We start from the raw sequence: 12589 nt of genomic DNA, 5'->3' as shown, positions 1-12589 counted from the left end.
ATACAGGGGGACTCACAACCATCTGTAACTCCATGGGGACTAAGGTCCCCTTTTGGCTTCCCCAGACACCAGCACACACAGCAGACACACATAAGTGTGAAAACAGCAGAGGAGGAAACCAGCCACACACAAGTGAGGGAGCGAGGCACCAAGCAGTATCCTCCACGGTTTCTGCCTTTGAGGTCCTACTTGAGTTCTTGTCCTGTCTTCCCTCAACAATGGACTGCAGGCCGGAAGCGTAAGCTACATAATATGTATCATGTGTACACGCTACATATATGTACACTGCATACTATGAAGTGCAAGCTACTTAAATCTCTTTGCCTAAATGCTTTTTGTGCAGAGTGTTTTATCCCAGCAACAGAACGAAAACTAAACATCTTCTAAAAGTAAATACCTACTTTCTTTCCTTGGTTTAGCTGTGCACGCCATTCTGAAGTGGTCTCACTCTGCAGCCTTGACTGGCCTCAGGCTCCTGAAGGCTGGGATTACAGACATGCGCTGCTATATACCCAGCGCCTTTCCTCTTAAATATCTTCAAAGGAGACACTATCTCTGTGCACCCACACACATGCACACACCCATATGCAAAACAATAAAAATTTAAAATGCAATACATCTGGGGCAGGGTGGGTGGAGAGATGCCTCAGGTTAAGAGCATGTTTTACCAAAGCTACGGAAGAGTTCAGTTTCCAGTACTCGTGCTGAGGTGCTCATAACTACACAGAATTCCAGGTAAAGGGGACTGAAGTCCTTTTAAGACCTCCTCAGATACCCGCACTCACATGCATAGACACATAATTGAAAATTTTTAAATTAAAATAAACAAAAACTTAAAAGAGGGAAAGGGGGGGCAAAAACATTTTTAAAAAAAGTAATGTTCATAATAAATTGGTGGGTGGCTGGGCGGTAGTGGTGCACGCTTTTAATCCCAGCACTCAGGAGGCAGAGGCAGGAGGATAGATCTCTTGTGAGTTTGAGGCCAGCCTGGTCTACAGAGCAAGTTCCAGGTCAGGCTCCAAAAGCTACACAGAGAAACTCTTTCTTAAAAAAACCAAAAAGAAAAAAGAGAAAAAAAATAATAGAAAGTAAGCTGGGGAAAGTTGGGGGAATATCTAATTTCATAAACAACTCTAGGCAAGGAAACTTCCCCAAGATCACAGCTATGGATCTTGGGATCACAACCAGGTTTTCAGTTGATTTTGTAGACAAGTCTCACTATGTAGCGCTGGTTGGTTGGCTACATAGATCAGACTAGCCCTGACCTCACAGAGATCCACCTGTCTTTGCCTCCAGAGCACTGGGATTGAAGGCTAGCACTACCACACCCTACTCAAAGCAGGTTTGAATGACTCCAAAGTTCATACTTTTCCCAGGGGGCTGCAGCCTCTTTTCACAACACTTGGCTTGGAAAGTTAATGGGAAAGGCTGAGGTAGACTGTCTCCTGACCCGGATCTTTTGTTTTTTACCTGCTGCCTCCAAACTAACTCATTTTCATGGAACGCTAGATTTGATAAGCTAATATAATTTGCTCACCTAAACCATACCCTGTAATAGAACACCTTCCCCCTGGAGGGTCACTCCCAAAGATTTAGGGAAAGGGAAATTATTACACTGTGGTACCATAACTAAAACAAAGAACTTCCTGGCAAACAGGATTTTCTTGGTTTTCATGCTTGTGGTTGAACACCGGGGCCTGCGACATAGCAAGCACGTGCTCCAGGGCTGAGCTACACCCCAGCTCATGGCAAAGTTCTGCAAACTGATCACAGTTTGTCGGAGGACAAAACTCACTTAAAAAAACAGAAAAGATTGACACTAAGCAGGGCAACAATTTCACAGAGAAAAACAGAGCAATTACAGGATGAACAAAGAAAGCAGCACACTTTCACTTCTGAAATGACTTACACTCAGCACTCTCATCTGATGGGGAATTTTTTTTTCTCGAGAAGCCTGTGCAGCGCCTTCTCCAGCTTCCACTTCCTCTTTCCCAGCTATTCTTTTCTTGGGAATAGCTGGCTTAAACAAGGCCGTTATTAGATCTGCTGTGAGTTACAGCAACAGAACATAGTCATAAAATCAAATTTGGCAAACTTCCTTTTCTGCCACATTCTTGTGATTTTTTTTCATGCTGGTAAAGAACAAGAAGCTAGATCTTTTTTAAGTCTAAAACTCACCCCCAGGCAAATTGCTAATCATTTAATCCTTTGCTCAACCACCTCTAAGACAGGAGAATAAATAAGAATGTATCCAAAGGTTATGACCTTCCACCTTTATCTCAGTTTCACTGGGGGAAAGGGGGAAGTTAAGAGCCACCAGTCACAGCTAATAACAAGCTGGTTATAACAGTCTGGCTTTAAAAAGAAGACTACCACACGCTCAGACAATTACACACCCACAAAAATACACATATGCATATAGATAGACAGAGATACAGACAGACAGACGGTGGGGGTTAGCAGCAGACAAATAACATGAACAAAATAAATTATTCACCGTGGCTGGCTTACAGATGTACTGATTGGGGGGGGGGGGCACTGAAATATCCGGCCCATTTCTTTTTTTTTTCTAGTAACAAACGACAGCAATTACTTAGAATAAGGCCACATGGCGGCCTGTAACGGTAGTCCCTGTACCTGGGAGGCAGAGGCAAGAGTCTCACCCCGAGTTTGGGGACAACCTGCTCTACATGGCAAGTCCCAGGCCAGCCAGAACTACACAGTGAGAACCTGTCTCAAAAACCAAAACGCCCTGGAAAGATCCTTAAAGTACAAGAGGTGCGGTCGTATCCCACAAGCAGCACATACTCTCCAAGAGGCAACATCAGTTTGTTGAAGCACAAGAAGATTGACTCTAATAAAACCTACGGATTATTTGCAGCAATAGACATCGATAAGTCAAAAAATTATCACATCGCTAGTAACACATGATTTATAAGGAGTTTACATTTTGGAATTCTCTAGCAGTAATATCTTTACAACATAATTATATACATGGCTTGACTAGCCTGGTGAACTTCCTCATTGACCGTGAGCTACAACTAAACGCTTTATTATTAGTTTATTACTACTAGTCACGTTGTTCAGACACCTTGATAAGTAACGTTCCTCTAAACTGCGGTTTCTAGATTGCTCTGCGTTGTACTATTGAGACCACCGTTCAAAATGTCCTTTGTCCCCCACCGTGCCTGAAGCACACGAATGGTACACCACACTGAACTTTATATAATGAAAGTAATGCATGTCTCCGACCCCTAACATCTGAGCACCCACCCTAGTAAATGACAAAGGCAAAAACCAATTGCTAGGCAGAATCTCAATGTCTTAGCCAATAAGAACATGGGGGTGGGGTTAGACTAAGCTCCCGGTGACTTCCCCGCACCCCAGAGACCCAGCTTGTGGGAGACGGGGCAAGAATTGGGCTACAAGGATCTCGTTACCCCCGGTTGTAGCTGTTGTCCTCCTCGTTCTCGCAATCGCTGCAGTGCTCATGGCCGTTTCCGTTCCCTTCCATCATCTGCGGCAGTGAAGGTGCCGGCAGCTTCACTGCTGTCTCACTCTCATCCGCCATCTTGGGTTGCGAGAGCCGGGCTCCGCGCCCCGCTACATGGAGGGCTCCTATTGGACAGGAGGGATATGCACTGTATTCTGGGTTTTGTAGTTTTTGTGAAGAAATCTGACACTAAGGGCTGCTCGTTTTCAAGAAAATGGACCGAAGTGGACTACAAAACCCAGAAATCATGAAGGGACGCCTTGGGAGGAGTGGGTAGCAATTCCGGAAACCCCTAGGTTCAGCCGCGCTCCCAGGAGAAGAGGTCCCCACACCTTGTAGGGTGGTCGCAGGGCATGCTGGGACTTGCAGTTCCTTGTTGACTTAGCGTTTCGCGAGTGATAGGTTGCAAAGTCCAAGGTTTTCAAATCACCGCATCCTTGATAGGCACCGGGTCACAGGTGAGCCGTTATCGGCTGCCGTTAAGGACCGTTACCGTTCCTGGGTAAGTGGAAGACACCGTGGTCTATGGCTGCGGTTCGCCAAGAGCCCATTGCCCCTTGGAGAGGGCTTCCTACTAGAAGCCAGTTTTGCTCTCGGTTCCCTTAGGCAGACCTGCGTCTTTGGAAACCTAAAACGGGGAGGCAGCGCATTGAGGTGTGTGCAACGCTGACCTAGAGACTTTGTTGTTTGGAGGCGAGACTTACTACTTGGCTTCTAGTTTTGCACCGAGTCTTCACATGGTCCGTTTGATTCACCACTAGAGCCTTCCATCACAGGTCATTTTTTTTTTTTGAGATTATAATTACATCATTTCCCCCTTCCCTTTCCTCCCTTTAACCTTACTCCCATATACCCTTCACCTTGTTCTTAAATTGATGGCCTCCTTCTCTTTATAGGGTGCGTGTGTTCCTAAATATATTAATACAGCCTGCCCAGTACGCATAATATAGAAATATGATTTCAGGACTGGTGTGCTCTTCCATGGGGAGGACGATTTTTTCTCCCACTTTCAGCATACCTTAGTTGCCTGTAGTTCTTTGTCTAGGATTGAGGCCTCATGAGTTCCCCTACATCCTTAAATGAGCACTTATAAACCAGGCTGTGGGGTAAGGCTTTTTGTATATATTTATGTATAATTTAACAAGTCTAGAATGTGGATGTCATGAATTTTCTTTCCTTTTTTTTTAAACACACTGAAAGACATATTCCAGAAAAGTTGGTTCATTGCTTGTAGGTGGCAAAATCTGTATATGAATCTGGATCTATCTACTCTATACCCTGTTTAATTCTTTTTGTTTGCTTTGTTTTGTTTTTTGAGACAGTTCTTTTTTCTCTGTAGCTTTGGAGCCTGTCCTATATTCACTCTGTAAACCAGGCTGGCCTCGAACTCACAAAAATCCGCCTACCTCTGCCTCCCTAGTGCTGGGATTAAAGGTGTGCGCCACCACCATCTGGCTCCCTCTTTAATTCATCGCAACAATCATGTTGTCTGATATAGGCAGCCACCACAGGAAAACCAATTATAGGAAGGCAATTGTAACATCTATCTTAGAATTGCCCAAATACTTCAGTCCCCTGGGTCTCCGTTCTGTCACTAACTAGTTTAACCATAATCCTGAGACGGTAGCCCAAAGATGTTGTCTCAGAAATTGCCTGTTTGTGTTGAGTATGGTAGGTGGAGCGAGAAGACTAGTTCTTTCCATCAGAGAGCTGCTGGCCAAAAAAGGGAAATAAATGATCTTTGCCTTTGCAAAACTGAACAAGGGAAGAAACAATTCCCCTCTGACTCAGGAACAGAAAACAAAATAAAACCCAGAGCTAAATATAGCCAGCTCCTCTAGCATTAGTGGCAGGCCCAGAAAAGTAAATAGATTCCCAAACTGCAAACACTGCCCAGTCATTTCTGTTTGATTTTGGAAAGCAGTCAAAGCTACCCACTGGGGCTCAGCTGTCACCTGTACTCACCCCTCCAGGACCAAGACTACTCTTCAGAACATGGCTTGCCTCACATATGGAAGGCCCTGGGCTCACTGGGCACTAACTACTGCATCCAACGTAATACATTGTGTGTGTGTGTGTGTGTATGCTTGCACTCTGACCCATGGACCCATCTCACCATCTGGAGGCTAACTTTTCGGTTGTCCCCTCTAACTTAATATACTCTGGTGAAGAAGACAGGGGAGGGGACTTGAAGAAAACTGTACTTGTCCCAAAACTCAGTGATGCCCAATTGCAGAGCTTGAATGGGAACTTAACAACTCTAATTCTAATTCCCTGTGTTATTGGATTCGGCACAAACAACAAACATTCAATAAGATCAAGGAAGAATAAATGTGGACCCTGTCACCCTTTTGGGGAGGGGGAGTTGGTTTTTTGAGACAGGGTTTCTCTGTGTAACAGCTCTAGCTGTCCTGGAACTCTCTCTGTAGACCAGGCTGGCCTCGAACTCACAGAGATCCCTTGCCTCTGCCTCCCAAGTGCTGGGATTAAAGGTTTGCACCACCTCTGCCTGGTGGACCCTGCTGTTCATAGTTCACAGATTAAGTACAACACTTTGGCTTGCCAGGTGTGATGGCACATGCCTATAATCCTAGCACGTAAAGGCAGAGGCAGGAGGAACATAGTAAGTTTGAGGCCTCCTTGAATTCTATAGTCCTCTTCTAGCCTCTGTGGCTACCAACATTCATATGCACAAACCGAACACAGATACACAGGCATACACATAATTAAAAATATAATCTTTTAGAGAAGATTTTGAGGATAAGCCAGGATCACAAATTTGAGGTCAACCTGCTTTTTGCTCCTGAGTACAGGAATTAAAGGCATGTGCTGCCATGCCCAACACAACAAATATTCTTACCCACTGAACCATCTCCCCCACTCAGGTTGGTGCTTTTGAGGTGCCATAATGAGATTGATAAAACTGTAGGTTTTGGGGGGATGAGGAACATGTAGAGATTGAAAGCAAGGTTGGTGGTACAGGCCTGTCATCCCATCTGCTGAAGAGACCGAGGCGGTAGAGCAACATCAGCCTGCCAACTTAGGGAAACACTGTGGAAAAGTAAAAGATACAAAAAGAGTTAGAGATAGCTCAGGGCAGGGTACTTGTCTAGCATGCCTGAGATTCTGGGTTCAATCCCAAATACCACACACACAAACATACATACACACATCCTGGGTTCAATTCTAAGTACTATACATACACACTCTCACATGCGCACACATCCTGGGTTTAGTTCTAAGTACCATACACACACACATCCTGGGTTCGATTCTAAGTGCTACACACACACACACACACACACACACACACACACACACGCAGAGAGAGAGAGAGAGAGAGAGAGAGAGAGAGAGAGAGAGAGAGAGAGAGAGAGAATAATAGAAAAGCAGGCAGGAATTGGGCAGAAGAGGGGGAGACTTTATCCTAAAGATTTGGAGTCTCTGAAGGAGTTTTATCTGGGGAGAGATGGGATCATACTTCTGTCTCCTGAAGATTATATTGGAGAGACTGAGAACTTGGCATAGTTGTGTAGTGTGCTTGTCAACAGTGCACAATGCCCTAAATTCAATTCCCATCACCATAGAAGTCAGATGTGGTAGTACCTGAGATCCTAGAACTACGGAGGTAGAAACAGGAGGGTCAGAAATTCAAGGTCACCCTCGACTATAGAGAGAGCTCCAGGCTGGTTTGGGCTGCGGGACACTCGGTCATTTGTTTGTTTTGGATTTTTGAGGTGGGCACTGTGTGGCCCTGGCTGTCCTAGAACTTGAAGTGTAGACCAGGCTGACCTTGAACTCACAGAGATCAATTTCTCTCTACCTCCTGAGAGTGCTGAGATTAAAGGTTTAGGCCGCTATATCTAGCTGAGGCTTTGTCTTCAAAAAAACAAGTCCATACTATGCTGTCACTTAGTAATCTTAGTCAGAGAGTTTCTTCTCTCTGTAGAGCAAGGCTAATCATCTGGGCGTGAAGTGACAAGTTGGACATGGCCTTCAATAGCTTCTCATGTCTCCTGAAGCTCACCTTCTGGAAGGGACCCTTGTTTCTTCCTGAGTCACAGTCCTGGCATGAGGTCCAAAGAACAGTGGGCCTTTTGCTCGCTCAGTGTTGTGGATTTAAGAATATAACAGATGTTCCCTGCACTTTCAAATAACTTAGGGGCTGGCAAGACAACATGGTCAAGCCTGATAGCCTGCATTCCATACCCAGACCGTAGTTACAATGGAAGGAGAGAACTGACTCTTGAAATTTATGCTGTGATCTCCACATACGCACATGGAACAGGGAGATGAAGTTGAGGATGCATATCTGGGGCGGTGTTGTGGAAAAAGTCTTTGGGCCAGGGAGCCAAACTTTAACATTCTTAAAAAATTATTTTTTGCCGGGCGGTGGTGGCGCATGCCTTTAATCCCAGCACTTGGGAGGCAGAGGCAGGAGGATCTCTGTGAGTTCGAGGCCAGCCTGGTCTACAAAGGGAGTTCCAGGACAGGCTCCAAAGCTACAGAGAAACCCTGTCTCAAAAAACCAAAAAAAAAAATTATGTTTAGCCAGGCGGTGGTGGCACATCCCTTTAATCCCAGCACTCTGGAGGCAGAGGCAGGTGGATCTCTGTGTTCAAGGCCAGCCTGGTGTCAGTATGGACTGATATACACAGAGAAATCTTGTCCTGAAAAACAAAAACAAAAAAACACAAACAAAAATGTTTACTTTCTTAAATTTTTTAATTTTTTATGTGCACTGGCATTTTGCTTGCATGTATGTCTGTGTGAGGGTGTCCCAGTCCCCTGGAGGTGGAAGTTACAGGCAATTGTAAACTGCCTTGTGGGTGCTAGGAATTGAACTCAGGTCCTCTGGAAGAACAGCCGTTGCTCTTAACTGATGCACCGTCTCTCCAGCCCCCCCCCCCCCCAGTTAATTTTATGTGTAAAAGTGTTTTGCCTGTGTGTATGAGCATTACTTATGTGCCTAGTGCCCAAGGAGACCCAAAGACGTCTGCTTCCCTGGAACTGGAGTTACCATGTGCATGCTGGGAACCAAACTGGGGTCCTTCGGAAGGAAGAGCAGCAAGTGATTTCAGCCACTGACCTATCTCTGCAGCTCTTTGCTTGCTTCCTTCCTTCCTCCCTCCTTTCCTTCCTGAATCTTTCCCAGAGTGGCCTTGAACTTGCTATGTGTGGAGCTTCTGGTCTCCCTGCCTCTACCTCCCAGTGCTGGGAATATAAATATGTACCACCATGCCCACTTGGTTAGCCAGGACATTGTGCATGCTAGGCAAGCATGTTTTTGCAATTGAGCCACATCTCTATCTCCCTAAAACAAACTACATTTGGCTTTTAGAGGCTGCGTAAACTCTGTATTCCCCTGCTGTAATTTCTGGGACTCTCCAGACCCTCTTCTAAGATAAACTGAAGAATTACTTCAGTATGTGTGGTTTCCACAGCAGAATTTACATTGCACGAGGTAGGAAACGTGTTGGATTTTCCTCACTTCTTTGTATCCCTTAGGTCAGCACACAGTGGCCTGTTGTCCGAGGTTTCTGTCTCACCTGGTCCTTGTGCTGCCTCGTTCCCACAGTCCTTAAGTCCCAAAGAAATCACACAGAAGTCTACATTAGTTATAAACTGATTGGCCCATTAGCTCAGGCTTCTTATTAACTCTTATAACTCATATAGCCCATTATTAGCCCATTATTCTTAACTGTGTTAGCCACGTGGCTCAGTACCTTATTCAGCGGGGCAGTCACATCTTGCTTCTTCTGTGATCGGGTCAGGAATTCTCCCGTTCTCATTGACCTGCCTCTACTTTCTGTCTGGTTGTCCCACCTATACTTCCTGCCTGTCTATTGGCCAATTAGCGTTTATTTAAAATATAATGGACAGAATACAGACCATTCTCCCAGACCAATGGCCCTTAACATTTGCCAAGTAGGGATTAGGGGCAGAACCGTTGTGTAATGCGTGGAAGATTCTGGGTTTGTTCTCTGCCCCTAAAAACAAACAAACAACAGTAACAACAATAGAATTGTTAGATTTATCTATGCACAAGTGGCAACAAAGAAAGGATAAGGTCAAGGTCGTGGGGCAACTTGTGACAAGAAAAAGGCAGAGGCAGGAACAGAGTATATGCTAGGATGTTTACACAGAACTTTCTTGCTAGCATCCTATCCTTTTGGTCTGTGTCATCTGCTATCTTGTCTGAGCAGGGTAGGTTTCATTCAGTGATTTGTCCAAAGTCTCTGCTGCTTAGTACAGAGTTGAAACTTTACATGGGATGTTTTAACCCAGAGCTGGGTGGAAGAAACATGTGACTTTTCCTCCCTCTTTCACAGGGTAGCATTTGATGACAAATAGGTCTATAAAGGCAACCTGGCCAAGTTACAAAGGCTGTGTGTCTGGCTAAGGAGTTGGACTTTGTGAGGACCTAGGTTTCAATTATGGGTTTCTTTTGGTTTTTGTCCTGGGACTAGCTCTCATAGACCAGACTAGCCTCAAACTCACAGAGATTCGCTTGCCTCTGCCTCCTGAGTGCTGGAATTAAAGGCATGAGCCACCAACACCCACCTATTTTGGGGGGGTTGTTTGTTTGGTTTTTTGGGGGTTTTTGTTTTTTGAGACAGGGTTTATCTGTGTAGACCTGGCTGTCCTGGAACTCACTCTGTAGATCAGGCTGGCCTTGAACTCTGCCTCCCAAGTGCTGGGATTAAGGGCATGCACCACCACTGCCTGACTTGATTATATGTTTTTTAGCAGTCTTTTTTCTTTTCTTTTCTTTCTTTTTCTTTTTTTTTTCTTTTTTGGAGACAGTGTCGGCCTGGTCTGGATGGTAGCCCAGATTGGCCTTCAACTCATGAACCTCCTGCCCAGCCTCCTGAATATTGGGATTACAGATCACTGCCATACCCAGCTGTGGAAGCTTTTAAATAAAGAATGGATTCAATGATATTTGCAAAGTATGGTATCAATTTAATTGTGTATTATTATTTATTTAAAATAAGCATGGAAAGTAAATTTAGTTTTAGGAAGTTGAGGTCAAAAGCATCACTGCTGTGATTCACAGGGCTGTTCTTCCACCAAAGCTGGAAGCAATGTGATTTGCTAGGATAGATGCTAAGGGTGCAGAGTGGGCAGAGACACAGTAGCTGTCAGGGTGGAAGGAGATCATTGTATAAGCCGCTGGGGCCAACCCAGGGATTAATGTCACTTTCTTGATTAATGGGCAGTAACTGAGTTGAAAGACTTCTTGATGGCATCACCTCAGAACTACAAAACTTGGGGCTGAGGAGATGGTCCCACCGTATGAGCATAGGTGTGGCTGCAGGCACCTGAAACCCAGCACTGTGGTGTGTGGAGAGACTATCCAAAGGGAAAAGGTGGATCTTGATGGAGCGGGACACCAGATGTCTTCATCTGGTCTCCAAGGGGATGTAAACACACACACACAAACACACTCGGGGCGGGGGGGGGGGGGGGGGGGAGAGAAAGAGAGAGAGAGACCATGCCTTTCAACCTTTCCTAGAAGCAAAGGTCCTGGCAGATTGGACCACAGGACCATAGATCCATTCTTAGAATGCAAGGACCTCACTGGCACACAAATAGTTCTCAGTATCATAAGCAAGACACCTGGAGTTTTTTCTTGCACTATCCCCTGACAAAAACTAGATAACTTGCCAGGCGGTGGTGCACGCCTTTAATCCCAGCACTTAGGAGGCAGAGGCAGATGGTTCTCTGTGAGTTCGAGGCCAGCCTGGTCTACAGAGCTAGTTCCAGGACAGGCTCCAAAGCTACAGAGAAACCCTGTCTCGAAAACGAAAAACAAACAAACAAAAAAAAACCCAGCTAAATAATTAGGCAAATGCCAATGGCAGGGCAGGCATTTCCTGTTCTTGTCAAGACCGGCTACCATTACTGAGGGGTGTAGGTACCCTCTGATAGGTCAGGAGTAAAAAAGGCTAAGAACCACAGGGCAAGTCTATCTGCAAGCCGATTGTTAAGGGAGGGAGACTGGGACATTAGAGCTGCTTTATAGAGTAAGAGATTTATTCTTCTTGGCGCCTGGCTTGTAGCCAGGAGAGGCTGATTCCCGAGGAGGAGCTTTCTACTGTCTTGACGTAAGGGAGCTACTTCCTTCTGCAGCTGTTACAGTGTCTTGTTTCTGTAAAGACCCCCCCCCCCACTCCTGCTCACGCAAGCAAAGTTAAATTCAGTGAGTCCAAAGAAAAGAAAAATTATATCAAAGTAGGAGAGGCTTCGTCAGGAAGAAGATAGGTTTCTTCTGGAAGAGAGGGGAGAGGGCTGGCAAGGTGGCTCAAAGAGAAAAGAACTCTCAATCATATCTGAAAACCTGAGTTCAGTCCCCAGAATCCACGGGGCAGAGGAGAGAACTACTCCCACAGCTGTCTTCAGACCTTGAAAGCACACACACACCAAGTAGTTAAAGAAAGCTTATGTTTGAATTTGTCGAATAATTTTTTTTTTAACTGGAGAGGGAGTGAGTTCTAAGGCACTGGGCAGGACGTGTCTACATCTAGACAGTAGAGGGGTGTATGGTGTACAGGAGCTCAAGCAATGTCAGGATGTGTGAAGCAAAGGGTCCATTGAATTATAAGATGAATTCTAATTTGCAAATTCAAGGTCAGTCTGGCTGCGTAGCAACTCTGTTGGGGATGGGTAGGAGAATATAGACACCATTCATTTGGAGACACGCGTAAGTCATCTTGGCCATAGAAGGCAAGAAGAAAGTTCCAGGAATTTAACAGGCAGGATTTTAAAAGCAGGCACAAACTTGATATGGGAGTGTCATATATCAATCTGTTGATCTCATTGGTTAAGTAATAAACAAACTGCTTGGGCTCATAGCTTAGAACATAGGTGGGTGGAGTAAACAGAACAGAATGCTGGGAGGAAGAGGAAGTGAGGTAAGACGCTTCAGACAGAGACGCCATGCTCCGCTCTCCTGGGCAGAGGCGATTCAGCTCCGACCCAGGATGGACGTAGGCTAGAATCTTCCAGGTAAGCGCACCTTGGGGTGCAACACAGATGATTAGAGATGGGCTAAATTAATATGTGAGAATTAGCCTAGAAGAGGCTAGATAG

The 12589-nt window shown here is 45.3% G+C and overlaps 2 protein-coding genes across 2 annotated transcripts in view; one reads left to right on the top strand and one right to left on the bottom strand.

The window, feature by feature from the left end:
• Nucleotides 1-3593, bottom strand: part of Nmt1 (N-myristoyltransferase 1) — a 37301-nt gene extending 33708 nt beyond the window's left edge. Inside the window, exon 1 of the mRNA XM_041635832.1 lies at nucleotides 3441-3593. Coding sequence (XP_041491766.1) covers nucleotides 3441-3571 — 131 coding nt within the window. The 5' untranslated portion in view covers nucleotides 3572-3593. The remainder of the gene's footprint in view (nucleotides 1-3440) is intronic.
• Nucleotides 3594-3864: 271 nt separating this feature from the next.
• The window catches only part of Dcakd (dephospho-CoA kinase domain containing), a 40394-nt gene continuing 31669 nt past the window's right edge, over nucleotides 3865-12589 (top strand). The window contains exon 1 of the mRNA XM_041635863.1: nucleotides 3865-3995. The gene's annotated coding sequence lies outside the window, so the exon portion shown is untranslated. The remainder of the gene's footprint in view (nucleotides 3996-12589) is intronic.

The sequence above is a fragment of the Microtus oregoni genome, unplaced genomic scaffold (assembly GCF_018167655.1).
Source record: "Microtus oregoni isolate MIOR12 unplaced genomic scaffold, Mior012 000048F_ref0000485, whole genome shotgun sequence".
Lineage (NCBI taxonomy): Eukaryota > Metazoa > Chordata > Mammalia > Rodentia > Cricetidae > Microtus > Microtus oregoni.
Note: the sequence above shows the minus strand (reverse complement) of the source record. Positions and strands in the feature narration are given on the sequence as shown.